Consider the following 21,153-nt stretch of genomic DNA (forward strand, 5'->3'; position numbering starts at 1 on the left):
AAAGCAACACACAGTAAATTCGGTAGACAGTTTGTATTTTCTCAGGAAAGTGAATTTGCCTGTACAAAGGACAAAGCACAACAACAGAACGGGCTCCAGAGATTAATTTTTATTCTGTCTGGGTGCCCAACATTTGCTGAAGTTTGTGGCCAAGTTTCTCGCTTGCAGCTGTTCTACACACTGATTGTTAAAGGCAGGTACCCTTATTCTTCTCCATAACCCTTGCCTGTCTGTCAGCCAGGACTTGCCACCAAGGTCTTAAAATAATCTTACATAACAGTGAGAGTTTGCTAAGCTGAAGACTTTGTTTATAAAAGCTAAATTAAAACTTCTAATTGATCTTTCAGAAGCTGGGTAGTATTAGAAATTTTCTAGGTTTTTTTTTTTTTTTTTAATTCATGCTGTGATGCTTTATTCAAACACATAGTTCATGTCAGCTAGAGAGTCAGTAATTTTATCTTCCCTCACCAATTCTCTTACATTTATTGCAGGGGTGCCTTTTGTTTAATAACAAACTACAACCTAATTGGACTGATTGGACATATTCTAAAGCTTTTCCTGGGTTCTTTATTTTGCTAGGTTTGTTATCTTTAATAATAGAGTATCCTAGATAATGAAAATCTTGGAGAACATGGGGAATTGGATGTCTTATGAGGATTACCAAGTGGCTCCACATGGAGTCAGTCAGGATTCAGCACACTTCAGCCAGAACTAAGCAGTCTTGTATAAAAAGCCCCAGACCCTTCAAGTGTCTCTCCTCTGTGGAGTTTGTGCTTCAAGGGTTTATTAGCTTGGGCTGAGTATGGTGTGAAAAGTCAAAGTAAGCTTGCAGTCACTATGGCATCCAAGCATCGAGAAATGTCTGGGAGTAATTGGTTTACTAACACTGGCTGTATGCACAAGCACTTGGATAGTGTAGTGCAGGTGTTCTCAGGGTGGGAAGTTACAGCAATGAGGTGTTGGGAGATGAAGGCATACTCTCAGAGCAATACAGGGCATAGGCCATTCCAAAGCTGCTGACCCTGAACAAATGAAGTCAGCCAGCTTAAACTGACCTGAAGAGTCTTTGTCATATCCAATGTTGTTAAATTGGAAAATTCATGTCTTATGTAATAGTCTCATTTTCCTTCTCAAACGTGTGGATGGGATGCCCACGTTCTGAGTACTAAAGCAATTATACAGAACATAGTAGTGTCCCTGGAAGACTGCCTTTTGTGAAGGAAATTAAAGTGTACATGTAATTTCTTCTAGAAATTTTCAGTATTTTGAACATTCTATCCTATGTTTTTAGTTTTAGAATGGTGGCAAAACAGAATGGATGAAGAACAAAACTGAAGGAACTAAATAAGCTCTTTTAAATTTTTTCAAAACGTAATAACTTGCAATAGATTATGAAGATACACAGACTGATAGGTATATTCAGAGAAGAAGATGGAGTACAGAGATCCAGTGTTAATGAAATTCACCTTAAGTAATATGAAAGAGAATAAATATGAAAACCTGAGCTATTATTTGGACATTTAGACACTTTGCATGATATGTATCCTAATCAACAATGAAAAATTGTTATGATCATTTTTACATTGGACATGCTTCTAATTATTTAGTTGTTCTCCAGTGATCCAGACTCCATATGCAATTAAACAGATTTTCATTCATTTTTGTGAACGCTTGTGTTGACAGGCATGACCTTCTTGCATTCAATATTAAGTCATCAGTTAGTGGAGACCAATTTATGGATCCCCTGCTTACATTATCTGGAGATGGAAGCCCTGTCATCAAATAATCTCTGAAGCTATTTTGTTAAAAGTGGTTTAGATGCAGCAGTCTAGACCTTGCCTATTAGAATATTATTAGGCTTGCATGCATTTTTTTGTCTGTTGTTTTGTTCTCTCTCTTTGTTTAAAAAGCACTGCTGTTTTGTCGACCCTATTGGACTTAGAGAAAAACAGATGCATAAATAATAACTTTCCGTTATACTTCCTCACTGAAATGAAACGCTTTTATTTTAGTTAATAGCAACATTTACTCAACTTAGCCAAACTTCTTAAATTTCACTATTTGTTAAATACCTGTATTTTATTTCTGCAGCAGTAGTTTTTCCAAGAGGTTTCGTGACTGAAGCATTTTTTTATATGTTCTCTTAACTGATACGCAGTGTCAGTAACTTCACTAAGGACTTTTACTTTTCCTCAAAAGCATTTGCTAATCCTTTATTCTGACTGGAGCTGAACCTTTCATCCTCTGTTTTCAGAGCTATGTTGGTTTTTTTTTTTTTTTTTTTTTTTTTTTTTTTTTTTTTGTGGTGGTGTTCTTTTGTTTTTGTTTTTTTTCTTTCCCCATTGTTTGGGGGTTTTTTTCAGTTGTAGAACTGTGCATGTTTTCTTGGTTTCTTAGCACTGTTGTATTTTTCTACCCATAATTTTAGAAAAAAAATAAAGTATTTCCCTAAATAAAAGGGCATTATTTCTCGTATAATGTTGACTAACAACGTGAAATTGATTAGTTAAATTATTTGATAGTGATTCTCTAAAATATTTCGGGGAGATTTACTGGAGTAGTATCTTACATATTTTTGTAAGTGTGTGAGTTCTGAGTCTGGTTTGGGTCAAAACTTACCTTTCTCCATTTCCTTGGAGCTCTGAGTTCAAAATCTTTTGACTTAGCCTTACTTAGTCTGTTGTGATTTGAAGAGTTTGCGCCTTCACTGTGGTCTTGCTTGTTCTGTCTCTGGTTTCCAGGGCCCTTGTTCCATAAGTATCAGCAGGGCAGTCCTCCTGGTTCTTGCTCCAGCATTCCTTCTGGAGCATGTTTGTCCCAAAAGGAAAAATGCAGTGTGCACAAATACTTCTCCCCTCCTGTTTGTAAATGCCAATGTATGAAGATGTGTATGTTTGTATCCTAGGTTTAGAGAAATGAACTTTAAATTAAAAGATCTGTGAAGCTTTCTTAGCATTGGCACTCTTTGGTGAAATATTTCCTTTGTACCAGCTACTTGGTTGTATGTAAATAATGTATGCAACTCATGCTGTTTTGGGGAAAACCACCTCTAAAATCATATTGCTTTAAATTATTATTATTTAAATAAAAGTCACAGAGTTCTGCAGCTATTCTGACTGGTTTGGTGTAAATTCTCTCTATTTATTGGAACAGTAGTCAAACTACTGGTGTCTTATAAATAATTTTAATGCTAATCTATTCATAAGCCAAAAGGCAAATTTCCCACTAGTAAAATCATGCCTTTTGGCTTTGTTGGGATGAAATATATGTTGTATGTTAACAGTAGCTACAAGGTAGATACATCTTTACAAACGTATCCAATTTTGCAGTGTTTCTGTGTTTCTGAAATAGTAGTTACTGTCTGAATAAGGTAATTGTAACAGTATGTTCAAGGCGTTGCTGGATGACTCTGCATTATCAGCTCTGTACTGTAAAATGATTAGCCCAGGTGGGTAATGGCTTGTTGAAGCCCTTCATATGGATCTCATTAATCCTGTTTGTAGCAGATGCTTGTTCTAATGAGTGGAGCTGAATGTTCAGGCAGGGTAAAGTAATGAGACACCAGTGCTAAAGAAAAGACTGTTATCACTAAGAATAAGAAAAAGCTTAAAAATGTCTGTGGAATAATTCAAATCAATACAGTCAAACAGGACTAGGTTTTAGAATGGTAAAATGTGACCTGCACTAAATGGAACCTATTAAGGGGTGTAAATAATTTTCCTACATTTGTATGACTACCTTTTTTATTTTTCACATCTGTACACATGCAGTTTTAGTGAAAAATAATAAATATGATCATAATACTATGGCTGTTCAATTATATTAAGGCAGCTATTTCAAAAAATGCAGAACAGGTAGTTCTTGCCAAAGGCTATTAAATTTGAAAAATATTCATGCAAATTTGATGGCTTGCAGATATCTAAATGCGAATAAGTAGATGCAGACTAAAACAGCTCTTTGAGAATTGCTGCTAGTTGTCTAACATGTATTTGTAACAAGATAGGTACATCTGTGAAGTTGGTTTTTTCTTTCATGGTTAGCAAATTACATTTTAAAAGAAAGGCCTGTTGCCTAAGTAATTATTTTTTTGTTGTTATCATAATACAAAATAAAAATAGTAAATGTACACCTAATTGTATGATAAAACTGATGGGCATTTTTTTGATTGTTTATTAATCAAATAAGTTTGATTTATCTTGAATGTATCAATCAATCAATATATCTTGCTCTATATATAGAGTATTGATTTATATTGAATATAATTATTTTGACTTAGTTACTATAGTATCAAACTTGTGCTAGCTTCCTAAGTTTTTTAAATTCAGCTTTTTGTACAAATTGACGAATTTTTTTTTTTTTTTAACTTTAAAATTATTGGCAGTTGCAGCCTCTTCAGAAACATATTTGTGACCCTTACTTGGAGGAAATCTATGCAGTATATTTTAAGATAACTTATCTATAAATGTAATGAAAACAAGGTTGAAGTTTCTCTCTGATTTCCATGGCTCAGTACTTTTTCTTTCCCTATTCTTTGATCCTTTACATGATGAGATGAAGCTTACATGCATAACTGAGAAATTGCAAATTTGTAATATGAGAAATTATCCAAAAGTCATTTGGTCCAGAATAAATTGTGAAAAAAATCATCACTGCTAAAGAACAACTTTAAAAAAAAATAAACAAATACTAGGTGTTTGTTTGTTTTAGAAATTAAGAGGTAAAAGATACTAGCCCAGATTAGGTGGCAAGGAAGCAAAATGGTTGCCTGTCTTTAAAGGCTTAAAGAAAAGATAGTTTTTCCATGAACCCATTCAACTATTATCCCTGAGAGAGAGGAGAGAAAGTTGAGATAATAACGAGAATGAAGGAGGACAGAGAAGATTGGAGAGTAGTACTAATCCAATTAAACCCCAAATCTATACACTTGAGAACTCATTATTAAGAACAAGAGACCAGATTGCCATGAAAGCAGATCTGGAGAATGGAAAGCTTGTCTCCTGGGAGCAAAGATATTAATGTGGAGTTGAACTTGAAGGACACTATTGGGAATGAGAAAGAAGCCATAGATTAATTTTCAGATTGTACAAATTACATGACCAGATTCTCATGGATGTGAAATTTTATGCCCAGTAGTAGAAAGTTCCTGAAGCAGAGGTTTACACAATTGTTAGTGCATTCTTCCTTAATTTAGAGTAGGGGGACAAAAATGTAGGGTGCTGAGATTTTCAGACATCTTCAGAAATTGTGTTAGAAGGAAAGTTAAGGGCTGTTAATCAAAACAAAGCATTTATGAGTAAAAGAGCATTTCTCAAGGTATGAATACTCCCTTCCTGGGCACCTTCCCTTCTGACCCAGATAGCTACTGAGAAAGCAAATTATTATAAATTGTGTTTTGAGTGTCTTATCATTGAATCACATTTAAGGTTAATACATGTTTATGATCTTGGAGTAAGGAAGGAATGTTGGCCTCCTCATCATAGGATAGGGTGAAGAACCCACACGAGAATCATCTGGCTGCTTTTAAACCACACCTTCCTTTTCTTTTCCTTCTTCCTCTCCCCACTTATCTTAAGAAATAGACTTAAATATTCATCAGTTTTGCACCATTAGTGTTGTGTATCCCTTTCTCTGTGGCTGTGGCATGTTCCAGTGGGGTGAAATTTTAAAGGACGGAAATTTCCAGTGTTGGGCACGTGCTGAATAGACTTTTCAGGACCAAATGAATTTTTTTTTATGGGAGTGACAGGTTTTGTGAACAACTGGGTTTAACCCAAGTTATTTGATTCCAAGTTAAATGAGCTTGATTCAGTTGTGCTTATGTAACTGTCAGCAATAGGCAAAGCCTCAGCTGGTAATTACACATCATTTATGTGTGTAGGACAGCCATTCTTCAGACATTTGTATTATTTTCATTGAATGTCTCAAAGAACTAGTTATAAGGGTTTTTCTATTATTATTTGCATGAAATTGTCAGAATGGAGTGACACCTAAAGTAAGAGATTTGGAACCAAACCCCTTACTTTAAAGTTTAAAGTGACTGTTCCTAGTCCAGTCTTCCAATCTCCGCACTGTGTTTTTATGTCATGTTTTTAAGGTCATGGGGAAAAAATACAGTTTTTGTTTACATGCCATAGTCCCTTGGGGTCCTTCTTCATAATTATTTTAACTATTCTTTAGGGGAAAACAAGCTCATCCATTTTTAAACTAGTTCTGTACATCTACCTCTGTAAATGGAAGAATTTTTGCGGAGAATGAGGCTGCAATCCATGTGAACTTTATTTCATTGACTTTATTTTGAATAATATATCTAAGGGGAGTCAAGATTAAAAGCTCTAAATAAATAGCTTTTATAAACTACAGTAGTGGTAGTTGTTAGGAATCTGCAGTTTAACTTTGAAGTGTGTAATGATAACATAATGTCAGAAGGTTCTGCAAAAGTATATAAAGATCACATAAATGGTTCAGGATTAAAATGTATAAACTGCCTTTCTAATTATTGCTGAAAAGAGCAATTCATAGATGTTAAGCACAATGTTAAACAGCATTCCTCTTAATTTTCAAAACAGGAGATGCCTAATTCGTGGTTTTATTTTGTGTGTTTAGGTAGGAGAGGAAGGGGAGATGGGATGAGGAGGCAGGAATTATGTGTTTTGACACTAGAGAAGAGTTGGAGGTTTAGGATCTGATATGTGAGTTGTTGCTCATTCTGCATCTTGATAATTGTCCTGTACAATTGTGTTGGGCAGTAAATTTAGGATTGCAAGACTAATACTGGCCTGTTTTCCACAGCATTAGAACCCATAAATATAGTATGATTAATTGAGTTTTCATTTGAGAGTGTGAAAATAAAACTTTGATAAACTGAGTTTGGATTAAGGGCACTTCCAATTTGTTTAGCATTTCCCCTGTCTGTAGGTAAAGATATTCCAGCTCAGGGCAAGGAAGGTCTAGTACAAGGTGGCTTCATTATCTCCACCTGTTGCCATGTTGTCGTTTTCCCCTGTTTTCCCTACTGTACTGGCATTGAGGGCATGTCTAGACTTTGCCTAGCAGACTTTGACAGCAGAAAAGGAGCTGTCAGGTTTTGATAGCCGGACTTGTGGGCATCACCAGGCAACTCATTCATTTTGTTTAACTATTAATTTTGAACCAGGGGAGGTGTCTCTTGATTGGGAGACTGTAAGTCAAATGAGGCAGCACAGAATGTCATAAACCCTTGGACTAATGTATGGAGCCATTTGATATAAAAGTATGTCTGGTTTTGTGTTGGGTTTTCTTTGCAGGGGTCCGGTGATGGTGCATTTATGTATTTATTACTAAGGCACATCCATATGACTTTGTTGCTTCTTCATCTCCTGAAATCTTCCTTTTACAGTCACTGAGTCAATGTAGAGGGATGAATAAACAGGTGTGACTGAACATGTCATTCTTCATTTGGCTCCAAATTGACTTGAATGGCCAAAGAAAGCATTCTTACTTTAGGTTGTGGTTTCTCATTTGTATGTGCTTGCAACACAGTCAGAACTCTGAAAAGACGTGGTAGAAGAAATCTGTTGGTTTTGTGCCCCTTCTTTAAGTGGTTAAGGAGCTCTGCTGATGTGATACTATACAGGCAGTGTATTCTGTGAAACAGCAGGCCTGGTACTTCACAGTTCTGAAGCCTCTTGACAACACTCAAGAAGTTTTATGGTCACAATTCTGGGCTCTGATTATTCGTATGTAACTATTTGAGTATTTGAACAGATTGTCTTCTAAGCAAGCTCTTTTGTTTATTTATAAATAGGTAATGCATTAAAATGCTTATTGCGTAGCTTGTGCTGTGAATACTGATCTTAGAATATTCAACTGTAGTCCCTAAAATGTTCTAATAAGATCCAGATAAAGGGTGTGCCTGCATGTATATCTGATTTTCAAGCAACCAGTGTCAATGATTACGGGTTTATTTATTTATTTTCCTTTCTCCCAGACCACTTTTAATAGTGGAACAGTACATTCTGTGCTGCTGGTTCTCCTGGGGGGGATTACAGACACATCCATGAAGCGTAATGGCTTATGTTCAGTCAGGGAAGAATGACATTCAGTTTGTGAAGTTGAACTATACAGAAATCTAGGGCATCCCTTTCTCTTGGAGCTGGTCTATTCTGTGAGCACAAATGGCAGCTGTGTTCCTGCTGTGGCTTGTGCTGGCAATGCAGACAGAATTGACCCAGAATATGCTCTGGCATAAATCAGTTCCAAGCTGAGGGGATCTCCTTTTTCAAAGCTGTGTTACTCTTTTTGTGACTGCTCTGTTATGGCTCTCCATGAGAGACATTATGGTTCACTTGCTTGGGGAAAGAAGGAATGTAGCTATTTGTCATGTAATGCTAAATTAATTTGTTATTTCTTATATATTTTTTTTAGCCTGTTGCTTCAGGCATGAATTTTGTCCTATACCTCCAAGATATTTTCAGGTAAAGGTTTGTGGAGAGGGATGGAGCCAAAGAAGTTCAAGCAAGCTTGAAACTCTATCTGCAATAGATAATGAAGATAATAACAACAACAACAACAGTAAAAATTAGGAGTTCAGGAGTTCAGTCAAGCTTGAGATATAGTTTGTTCCATTAATCTTACAGCTTTAGAAAAAAGTAATCAGAACATTATATATCATGCAGTTGGTTTTCAACAGTGTTCCTATCACTGGTTTAGAAATGCACTTAGCATCATTAAAATTTGGGTGAAACAAAGAGAATCTCGTTTTAAAAATTAATATGTTAGTATACAGGCTGTTACTGGGTCATATCTTTTCTAGCTTGCTAACAGTTCTTTTGTTTTACATCAGACAAATCACGTGATAGTGCACTATAAGAGCTCTTTGGTATGTAGTAGTTGTAGTTTAATTTACCCTTTGTTGTAAGTCAAATAATGATTACAAGACAACTTTAAATTTAACCCATAAGGTTTAATATCCTTCTAAAAATAAAGAAACAAAACCTCTATAGCACTCTAACTTAATTAAAACCCTGAAAGACAGACAAGAAAAACACTGTGACTGGATAGTCCTTTTTAACCTTGCTAAATTCTTGGTTTTACCAGCAGTTTCACAGTCTAATAATACTTTAGATAGGAAATGTAGTTTTACACTGGTTTTGAATTTGCCATCTGTTAAATTAATTAAAACATCTTCATCTTTTATAAATTTATAAAACAGGAAAAGCCAAAGTTTGAGCTCAGTATAAACTGTGATACTTGATTAGCAGAAATTATACTAGTTTCCATACTTCTTACGCATTTTTCCATGGTCCTTAGTGTTGCTGTTGTCTCCTTTATTCAAAAACTGACTTCTCTATTAATGCTGGTGCACACTATATCCTGGGTGAGGGGATACCATAAAGTTGTATAATGATGCAACATTATTTCTGTATTTTGCACTACCCTGTTCATTATCTGACCTAGTTATTTGTTTGCTGATTTGTTTTGTTTTGTTTGTTTGCTTGTTTGGCTGCAGCTGCAGTTCTGTGCTCTCACTGACCACTAAAAAGTAGCTGCTGTATGAGCTTTCTCAGCTGACAGTTAATTTAGAACCTTGTAAGGTGGGGAAGTGTGGTTGCATTTCCTCTCTTCCTGGCTGTGGTACTCTATGGATATCAAAACTTGCAGTGTTTGTTCCTGTAGTTCTGGACATATTGAAGATTTCTGTAGTAAATGCCATCTGCAGATATACTCCCTCACTTTTCATGATATTCAGGGCCGTAACAGTCACAAAATCTCTCCTCTGGACCTTGCGTTGTCAAGGGGAACAAATGAAAGGGGAAACTTGCATTCAGAGTTTAAAGGAGAGTGGTGGCAGGCAAGAATAAGAAAAAGATTTTGATGCTGAGTGAGATAACTGTGGAGGAGACTGATGAGTAGTAAAAATTTTGGAGGTTGAAAAGCTGTGTAAGCTGTGTGGTATCTCTTAACTTAGAGTGGTGACTTGACAAGGTTACTTCATTGTCTGGAATACTATCTCAACTAATCTTGTGGAAATGAAATTGTTTGTTCTCAGTTAAGCAGGGTGATTGGTGAAGATCAATTCATCAATGCCTGGAGGTATGCAGAAGACATGTAGATGTGACACTTTGGGACATGGTTTATTGGTGGACTTTGCAGTGTTAGGTTTACATTTGGACTCAATTATCCTAAAGGTCTTTTCCACCTGAAATGATATTATGACTATCAAAATCAAGCATAGCCCTTCTACTGTGATATATGAGGTGATCAATAAGACAAGAAAATTATTTTTTTTCTGTAGTAGCCTTGAGTCAAGTGGTATCTTGAATGAGTGATTCAGAATATGAGGAGGCTGGATGTTGGAAACATTCTGATTTCTCATGAAATTAGATGTTGGTGTAGCAGATGAACTAGGATAACTTTCTTAACTGTAACATGAATATTGGAAAGCATTCATTCTGTTTAGGAAAGATGCAAAATAAAATGTGAAGAATAATATTTTATTTTCCTAATAACTGAAGGATAAAAAATTGTTACAGAGTTCAGATTTTTAAAAAATCACTACAGGATTGTTAAGGAAAACTTCTGGGTTACTGCTGAATCTCCTGCAGATGCCTGGTCAGAGTTGTCACTATGAGCACACTTGAACATCTAATGCAAGCTGTGTCTTGGCCTCCATAATGAGAGTTTAACCAAGACAGTTTTGAAGCACAGGGAATGGGTCATTTCATCCCATGGAGGCACCTTACAACTGTGGAAGTTAACCAGAAGCTGAATTCTACCTTCTTATGAGGGTGGAGGATTGGTGGAGAATTTTAACAGGTGACAAATCCAGGTGCTTCTGAGTGTAGTAAGATATATACAAGATATATTTATGTACTAAACAAGAGCCTAGTAACAGTATTTTAATATTGAGGGGAAAAAAGTCTTGATTTTAGAAGCTAAGCTTGGATCATTCATGTTAAGGCTTTACTTTAAATTTAAATCACTATGGTTGTAATGAGAGGTAAAAATAGATCAAAAATGCAGGTTTTCTCTTTATTAAATGACAGGTTTGGTTGCCCTAAGGGCAGTAGTTAATAGAATTACTCAGAATTACTGTGACTGAGGAACACGTCTGCAGTATAGATGAGGAATGGCATTTCCTCTGCGTTCAGCCATTTTGATAGGAGTTTGTATAAGGGAAAAATTGCGGTTTTGACCTAGGAAGACTGGTATATCTCATGCTTCTGGACTTAGACAAAATTTCTGTTTATTAGAGAGAGTGAGGCTAAGAAGATTGCTAGAGTTCTAAGATAGGTAAAGAACCGATTGAAAGAAAATGGCAGTGGATGGTTTTGAAAGAAAATGCATAAAAAGCCACAAGTAGAGACCTGAATATTAGTTTTGTTTTATCATTAAGTATTTTGAAATATAATCCAAGTATGTTCTGATAAACAAATGAGGGAGATCAGCCACTGAATTCACTGAGGAGCAGAATAATAAAACTGGAAGGATATTTAGTAGTAGAAAATGCAAGGTCATGAATGAGAAATATTGGAGCTGGAGGCTGTTAATTGGAAATGACTGTCAGTCACAATCTAAGGGATTTTTTGGTTTAAAATGCTGTGGAGACTGTTGATGGCATACCTTAACCGAGAAATATGTGAGAGAAATACAAAGTGTTGGTATACTCAGAGCAGACTAAATTCCAAAGGTCTGTGTGTGTGTTTGTAAAAAAATTATTTGTAGTTTGGACTGTTGAATACATAATTCTCCAGCAGCTTATGCATGTAGCAAGAAATGTTTCTTGCTGGCTGGTATGCTTGTATTTATGCAAATGACAACATGTGTGCAACTTTGGAGAAGGTGGTTTGTGACAGAACTGTCAGTGTGCTGATTAAAAAGACATTGTTTTCCTTTTGTTTACACGTTGAAAATAATGTTGTAAGTCTTCTTGTAAGTTCCTGTGTTAGTGTCCCTGTATCCAGGCTTTGTCATCCTTGTGGAGACATAGTTTGAAGCAGTAACCATTGCCAGCAGCAATTAACAGAAGAAAGCAAGCTGAGCCTTCCCCATTTATTGGGATTTAGGGTCTTTTGCTCCATGTGCCACAGGCCAGCTTCAAACTCTTCTAATTTAAACTTACTCTAAATCCACCACAGTCTGAATTCGGGTCAGGACATGGAACTGCAGCAGCTTAGTGACACAGATAGATGATCTCCTACTGTCAGTGGATAAAGGGCGGTCATTAATTTTCATTCTCCTAGCCTTTCCCTCCGTGTTTGATGGATCTGGCCAGAAGCTGATGCTTTCTTGGCAGGAGGGAGTGGCAGGGTCCGAAGGAAAGCACTCATGTGACTTGGCCTTGTCTTAGGTGATCAATCTACAGACTGGCAACAAGCTTGTGGTTTTGAAGCACTGCCAATCATAAAAGGAAATTAAGAAATTGAAAATCATATCTACAACAGGATTTCGTTGTTGCCTCTGCGTCAGCGAGCATATTAGAGATGCTAATTGCTATTCATATTTGGGTAATGCTTATTTGTGTGGGAGGGCAGCACTTTCACAAGACTGAATTCCAGGCTGTGTAATGAACTCCCTTAGGAATGGAGAGCTGCTGTGTATTTTGTGCTTAGAGTTGATGATGGAATTTCTTATATTTTGCATTCTTTAATGTGATAATACAGACACAGGCATATTTAAAGAATAAAAAAAAGCAGCGACGGCGGCACTGTGTCGAAATAAATAATCTTCTTTGATATAGCCTGTCTAAAGAAATACTGCAGGGCAAAGAAGGCTCCTAGAGGAGCTGAATTTTTAAGCTTCCTTTGAAACAATATTTCTAATCCATTTGCTACTTGTAGATTTTTTTCCAGAAATTTACTTGTGTGTTGAACTCAAACTGAGAAAATGAGATTTTAAAGTTTGAAGAAGCTGTGTTATATTTTTATATTATACTTAAGGTTTTAAAACTCATATAAAGCACAAAATTAACATATGTAACCTTATTGCTGAGATGGTTGCTGTGATTTTGGCTGAGAGAAAGAACTTATAGATAAAGCACATCACAAAATTGAAGTCAGAGGCAAAACTTCTGTGAATACATAGGCCATTAGTTTTATGGTAAGTATGTTTTGGCAAGCACTACACCATGTGCAGTGAGGTACTGTGTAGGGAGAGAATTTTCAAACCCAGTTTTGTGAATCCTAATAATTTGGAAAAGAGGGCAGAGGCCACGTGTTCCAATGGGGATATAGTATTGGATTTGGAGCTTGGGAAATGCAGTTCTGTTCTTGTTCCTTAATCTCGATGACTGTAGGTTGAGGGATACCAAGTAAGTTGCCTTATTTTGCAATAAGTAATATTTTTCTGAAAAGTACTTTCAAATTTAATGATGAAAAGTTATAAACATCTGCATAAAGGAGAAACCCCAGTTTTTAACTTAGGATTTTCACTGTAGCTCATGTCAGCTTCAAAACTGTGTAAAAACCAAAAACCAACCGCCACTACCAAAAGAAACTCAACTGAAAATGGAAGTCTAATAATTCTTTTAGCTTTTATTTCGGGCCCAACTGATGTGGATTGCTTGATACAGCACATGTGTGGAGGCAAATGAGTGTTTGATACAGTTGCCTTTATTTGGGTATGCTAAAAATAGTTGATTTCTGAAGAAAAAACTTTATTTGATAGTTGACATTTTTTAAAACTTAAAGATTAAAGTTATTAATACTCTGGTAGGTGATTTGGAGATCTGTCTGTGTAATTCCAAGAGCTGTCACTCTGCTAATGAAATTTTCATCCTGTTTCTTGAATTATTGTGTTAATAATAATGCCCAATTAGAATTAATAACAGCCCTTGCCTCAGGATCGGAAGTGAATGAATAGTAGCTTCTAATGAAACTTTAGATTTTACCGTTTCTGTGACTAGATATTTTATCTGTTTGTGAGATTAATCTGTGTGGACGCCGTGACCCTTTATTTGTCAGAATTTGTTTCAGTGGAAACTGACTGGTTGGTAGTGATTGGACTGACAGTTTCGAGAGATGATGATGGTTCTCTATTTCCATGTATAGTTTTCAAAGGTGAATGAGCAGTTCTGTTACTGCTCTTAATGCTGCTCTGCCTTTGTTCTTTTATTCACTTGTCTGGTTTTACATTTGGATTGAGCCATCTGATGTAGGACCATGTCATCTTGTGTACTTGCCCAGAATTTAAAACAATGGGGCCTGGTTACTAATTGGAGCTTTTGGGTGCTCACACAATAGAGGTAATTAGTAATAAATGTACAGCTGTAATAGCAAGTAGTGTTCACAGTGGGCAGTGCAATTGCATGGCAGTTAAGTTCCTGTGTTCTGTCTCCAGTGAATGTATTTGAGAAATCATTGCTCTTCTTTCTTTGCCTTTGTGGTGTTGCCCAGAGGCATGTTCTTTATTCTGGTGTAAGTGCTTATCTGCTGATACTTTAATTAACTTCTTAAAATATAAATGGCCATCGTACATCGAAATAATATTCAGAAATGTACTGATCAGCAGTCTACAAGATTTCTCCATGAATGCTTGTAGTGTCATCTGGAGAAAACTTTAAACTTGACATTAAGCACCTGCACTTAAGAGTGAAACAAGCAAACAAACAAAAAACCTCAACCAACCAGCCCAAATCCCTCAATAACTGATAAATTCAGTTTCACCAAAACCCTGCCTATCTCTTTTGCTTCTTGCACATTTTCAGTTTTTAGCTGCTCATAGAACACTTCTGTTTGTCAGTCCATCCTTGACCAAATTTTTTCTGTCTTATGTTGGTAGTAATTAGAATTTTGTTAAGTTCTGTTGTTTGGACCACATTCAGAGTTTTAGTTCAGTAGTTTATTAAATTGGGAGGGTAGAGGAGTTTTCAGCCATTCAGCTAACAAAGCCTCAAAAAGACTACTTTCAAAATGAGACATATCTGGATCAGTTTAATGTCTTTCACAAGCAGAGAACTTGTTCAGATTCTAAGTTGGACAGATATATTACCATGAGCCCCAGACAAATGGGTCTACGTGAAAGTAATTTAGTGTCCTGAGACAAAAGTTTTTTCTGTCTTCAAAGTCAGCACATGCTGTTTCTCAGCATCTCTGAAGTAAGATACAGAATCATAGAAATCATAGAATGATTTGGATTGGAAGGGAACATCCAGATCATCTAGTTATGAAGGAAGATGGCATGCAGATAGGTGTGCTTAAAAACTTTGTTTCCATACGGAATGCCAGTGAAAATTCTCCAGGGGCTTTAAGAGGTCTGTCACATGGACTCATTTGAAGAATTGTAGCCTGGCAGTGTTTGTCCATGTGAAAGGAATATTTAAGTTGTGGGCTGGTTTGACTCCTGTAGCAACTAAGGCCACACAGCCACTTGCTCTCTCCCCCCTGTAGGGAGATGGGGGAGAGAATCAGAAGGGTAAAAGTGAGAAAGCTCAGGGGTTGAGATAAATATAAGGAAAAGTAAGGAATTGATTTACTATTTCCCATTAGCAGGCAGGTATTTAGCCATTTCCAGGAAAGCTGGGCTTCATCATTCACAAAGGTGACTTGGGAAGAAAAAACCCATGACTCCAAATGTCTCCTCCCTCCTCCTCTTTTTCCCATTTTTTATTGCTGAGAGCAACATTGTATGGTCTGGGATATTCCCTTCAGTCAGTTTACAGGTTTTAAGTGTAAAAAAATCCTTTAAAAATGTTTTTTCTATAGTATCTGTCATGATTATTTGTTTTTAATACTTAATGTAAAAAAAAAAATAATAAGAGATTTTGAGGATATACCTGTAATTATAATATCTTAACACTGCCTTTGCAGGTACATGATGCTGATTGATGGCAAGAATGAAGTTTATATGATTGATAGAGACAATTCCATTTTTCATGTATCCAACCTGGAATTTCCATTTCGTAAAGATCTTCGCACACACCTAACAAACACTCTTCTAGATGGGGTAAGGAGTGTACTGTATAATTATTGTAACAATTAATGTGCTGTTTGCTTTTGTTCATGAACAGGGCCAAATTTTTAGGCCTGGATCAGTGAATCATAGGATTTCAGGAGGAATATAGATTCAGTCACTGGCTGGATGTGGGAATTGCATTTTATAAGAAATTACTTACCTACAGAATGGCATTGATGACTGCTCTGGGGGGAGCTGTTTGTCTTTGAAATAAATCAAGGTATTGAGATGGCATTCTCTGAATATGAGAAAAGACTTGAAGAGAATCTAAAAAAATTATTGCAGAACTTCATCTCTTGCTACATAAAAAAGTAATAGCAAACATGGTCAGTTTTATACAGCGCATGGAAATAGTTTTAAAATTTGATAAAATTTGCTTCATCTTTTGATACACTTTTGTGAATTGATGTCTTTGTTTCTGTTACCTTTATTTTCAGCTGATCTGAATTTTTGAATAATTTGGAAATGGCTTAGTTATATTTGTTTAAGGCTAAAACATTTCTAAGTTGCTATGCTAATTTAAATTATGTAAACTTGCTAATGAATTCTTTGAGCCACTTGTAAAACAAGCTGTAAAACATCTGTATTTGTGGTTTGGAGGATGGACTGGATTACTGGTGGTAAACTTTTCAGAATAGCCACAAGAAGAAATTATTTCTTTCTTGACTGTCCTATTTCATATGTCCAAAAAGAACTTCATTAGCTCTTACACTAATAGATCAATGCAGTTTCCTATTAAGTTTCAGTAGCATTGGATACTTTCTACATTGCTGTAATTCCTGCTTGATGAAGTATTTTTATACCTGAGATATCTTCCATATTGATCTTCTGAAGCCTAACGCACTTTTCAGATATAGGAGACCATATTGTCTTTATTAACTTGCTTTCCTTTCTCAGGCCCTTGTTCTCAGTATTCTTGAAATGTCACTTCTGTGACTGATCTGTCTTACTGAACACACATTTACATGTGAAGCATGTATAAATTGAATCTGTGAGGATAATTACTGCAAAGAACAATGTACTCAGGGACAGAGAAGCAGCTAATGGAATATTTTCCACCACCTCTACTTCACTGAAAAATTGAGAGCATAATGCAAGAAATGCCATGCTTTCAGCTCAAAAGTGGTTGCACAAGCTGTCATGTCTGGTAGGAGCCTCTTCAGCCAGGCAGCTCCCTAATGATATACATAATATTATTCTTAATGACATACATTAGGTTCCATACTTTTGAGATAAAAAGCCTGGTACTGCTGGTTTTTTCCCCTGCTACTTCTAAGGCTCTTGAGAAAGTAATGACTTGTCAGTGTCCATATGGTGCAATCCTAGGTGTTCTTGAGGGAAATGGCTGCTCTTTCATTTATTTATTTAATTATTCTTTTTATTTCAAAACAGATGTTTTAGTAAAGGTGGCTGATATGTACATGGTGGAAGACAGGGATATTGAGATAAGTGCATAATGTAGCTGTGGGGCATGGAAGAAGGTCTCTGATCTGGTGTTTTGTGTTCCCAGATTTATTGATTTAAGTCTTTTAAGAATAGCTGAAGTTCTCTCAGGTACCCATAGCATGAACTATAACTTTGCTTAATTTGTTGTTCTGTAAAAGTTTGACTGTTACAGTGCATTTTTGGTGTTTCACTTTGTTGGCATAAAATCAGTCTTACTGTGATTGTTTTCCCTCCCACATTTTTTTTTAATAAAGTGAAAAGCAAAATGACATGAAATGAACAAGTACTGATTGACTGAAGTACCCAGAGATAAAATGAAAACCTTTCAATGGATAAATACTTTCCATAGTACAGATTTCTAAATTTGTTTCAGTATGGTCAATTAAATAAAAAGCTGTTGATGAAATATTTTTTTTCAATTGAAATTCCTTTAACAGGTTTGAGGATAAGACTTGCCTATTATTTGAAGTGTCAGAAGAGCTTAACTTTGTAATTGAATATTTGTTTAATGTTGATGCCAAATGAAAATTTTCATGAATGATCCTTTACTCTAGATATATGCATGATTTATTTTATTTTATTTTTTAAATCTGTGGGAAGAAGTTGGCTTTTTCTCTATTGACATATTTTTCTAGTTTGTGCTTGAAGGGCTGTTGAAGTTAATTCTTTAATTACAGGTTGAAGTAGTTCATACTTAGTGTCCTTGAAGTAGGTTTCTCTCTTTCAGGGAGTGAAAGTATAGAATGAGGTGGCCCAATTGGTATTGCTTTACAGTATTCTTAAAAATATGAGAAAAAAGGAAAGAGAAAACAGAAATATCAGTGCCATGAAGCAAACAGCTACTGGTTTTAAAAATACAAAAGATTGGGTAATTCCCCCTAACATAATTTAGAATGACAGTATACATGAAACTTTCATAAAGGCAATTTCCATGCATTCAGGCATCTATTCACTTGCTTTAAGGCCTCTGGTGTAAGCCTTTCATGTCGTTATCTTGGAGAATTTCAGATGTGTTTGTGGTTCACTTCAGACTGAAACTACTTGCAAGCAGTTCTTATGTGACCAGTTACATCTTGGGTGATGACAGATCTCCTGCAACACTGTGCTCATCTCCAGCTCTTCAGTTGCAATTGTTTTCCTGTCATGGAAGAAAGTTTTCTGCAAAGCTCATTAAAGCTAATTTGTCACCTACAGGTGACTAGTGTGACTTATGCCTTTAGAATCCAAGTGTTTTGCATCCACTGAGAGAATGCATAGAGTTTTGTTCAAATGTTTTGGCTGTCATGCAAAAAAACTAAATAGCTATTTTCAGGAGCTTTCTTGGCATTCTGCTTATCTTTGAACAGTTGAGTAGAAAATGCAGAGGCATTCTTAGCCTTGAAATACATTTTACAATTTTAACACAACTTTTTAATCTCTTTTATTTTTATATAAAATATTGTTCACACTTGAAGACTTCGGAGGGCCAGGAACTCCATAAACAGAGAGTGAGATAAATATTTATTTATGTTTTTGTATTAGTAGAGGTCTTACCTATTTGTAAACTGTCTCAGAAATTGCAGAACTTAAAACTTTTTGAGTTTGCAAAAGCTGGTGCAAAATAGATTTATGCAAAATAGATTTAAGAAAAAAGGCAAGAAACAAAAGCTAGTTTCATTCCTGAAATATAGCAGTGACTAGAATTGTGTTAAAGATAAATGGATAAAGGATTAAGACAAAGCACAGGAGGAAAAGGAACAACAAACATAGGTATTATTAGATCTGATTCCATACTCTGTGTCAACAAAAAATACATTCTGCAAGTGGCTGGTAAAATTGGATCCTTTGCTTTGTGATTAAATTTTGGATTATTTTAAGTCCAAGTTATTCGCTCGTAACGTGATTCAAAGAAAAAATCCACGAGCTCTCAGTCCAGCATTGTTCTTCTGGTACTTGTCCAACGAAAAGCTCTTAGCACTGTTGCAGATCTAATATATTGTACAACTGTGCTTTGCAACACCAGAAGATGGAGGAGAGGGACACCAGCACAGTGTTGCAAGATTACATTGCATTAATTGATCACCGGACCTTGTTCTTCAGACCCATGGGTTAAGTGGATACCTAAACCAGCAGCTAATGGACAAGTGCTAAAGATCATACTGACTAGCAGAGGTAGTTTTAAAACACACAATACTGGCTGTAAATCTGCATGGAGTCTGTAGAAGGAACTGCATGGATGCAGGTGTGCCTTATGGATACTTTTATGTTATATTAACATGTCATGTGAGTGGATTTGGGTTTTCAGTTCTTAGTTATCTAAAAATTGGCTTAAATATAGTCTTACAGTATCAGCTTATTACTTAGGTCAGAACGAGTGAGTTTAATTGTGGTCATTTCTCAAATAGTACATTTTCCCAGCTTCTCTGAACTTGTCTCTGGGGTCTATTCCCTGGGGTATTTTTCAATTTTGATAATTTCAAGAAGATTCCAAAACCAGACTGTAAAATAATGATGTGTTAGAGCATTTCTAATCTGAACCATTCCTATGCTCACTTTACAGCTTTTGCCTTGTGACAGTTGTATTGGTGTAACTAATAGAGCAGGGAATGTTGTTGTCATGATGGAGATGAGCAGCGCAGGAATTTGTCATCTCCTAAGGCATATTGTGCTATTGTTTTTTGCTCTGGTAACTGGGATTTCAGTCAGGATGTCAAAGAGAACAGGAGGCAGGGGAGGAAGAAAAGAAGGGAGGGGATGAAGGAAAAGGCTTGTTTGACCAGTAATAGAATAAAAATGTTTACATGTCTGAAGTAGAGAAAAAGTTAAAAATAAACATTTCAAAGGATGTTTAAAAACAGTTCTTGGTCCTCTTTGTTGTATTTTATATTCCTTCTTAAACTGAGTATGCAGAGATTCAGATTTTTAAAATTAGGCATAAAATCTTGTAATACCAGGCACTGAAATGTTTTCAGGGTTTTGCATACAAATGCTAGCTTTCCATCAAAGCTGAGGCTCTGAATATGCATGCTGAGAAAGTAAGTCCTTAAACCCTAAATATGTGCTCAATTAAATGTGTTTCAAAAAGTTGTTTCACCTGCCAATTCAATTTAGAGTTAATGAAATACAATGGCATTCTTTTGTTTCACTGTTACTTTGTTATTTGTTTCACCTGATTACTATCAGGAATTTCAGGTGGGGTTTTTCATCCTGGATTTTTTCCCCCTTGCATTGTATCTTTACACACTCTTCCAAGTTTGCATATCATGCCTTCTGTCTCTTGAGTTTTACCCATCTGTTCTTGTAGTTAGTTATAAAATTTATTGTCAAAGAAGGCATTGCAGCATTGTGTCTGCTGTTCCTTTGAGAGCCCACCAGTGTCCTACCTAAATATTGGGAACTAATGGAATGGCATTTTGTTACATCATTTCTGTGAAGTTACATCACTTCTACATAGACTTTTTTTGCTCATGTTATTTCACAGTGCCTCTGACTAAAAAAGATATTGTAATGTTACAAAGGAATAGTTTTCACTCACTGGATTAATTTTTGTTAATTTTTTTTTTTTTTAATTATATGGAATGATGTGTAAGGTCAGCTCAGGTCGTCATTCACACTTGTGAATGCTGCACATAGCTTTGAAATCCCAATCTCCATCTCAGTGTTGTGTTCACAGAAGATGAGATTCCAAAATATTAAGCAGGCAGCTTAGATTTCCCAGTGGTTTTTGAGAACAACATGTTCATGTCTTCTGGTTTAGTTTTAAATGCTTCAAGCTTTGTTTGCTTTAAAACAAATCTA

At 35.8% G+C, this 21,153-nt stretch overlaps 1 protein-coding gene across 1 annotated transcript in view; it reads left to right on the forward strand.

Annotated features, from left to right (window-relative positions):
• RNGTT (RNA guanylyltransferase and 5'-phosphatase) overlaps positions 1-21,153 on the forward strand; it is a 172,100-nt gene that overhangs the window by 27,308 nt on the left and 123,639 nt on the right. The window contains exon 9 of the mRNA XM_082300231.1: positions 15,786-15,921. Within this exon, the coding sequence (XP_082156357.1) occupies positions 15,786-15,921 (136 nt within the window). The remainder of the gene's footprint in view (positions 1-15,785; positions 15,922-21,153) is intronic.

Source organism: Coloeus monedula, assembly GCF_965178545.1.
Source record: "Coloeus monedula genome assembly, chromosome: 2".
Lineage (NCBI taxonomy): Eukaryota > Metazoa > Chordata > Aves > Passeriformes > Corvidae > Coloeus > Coloeus monedula.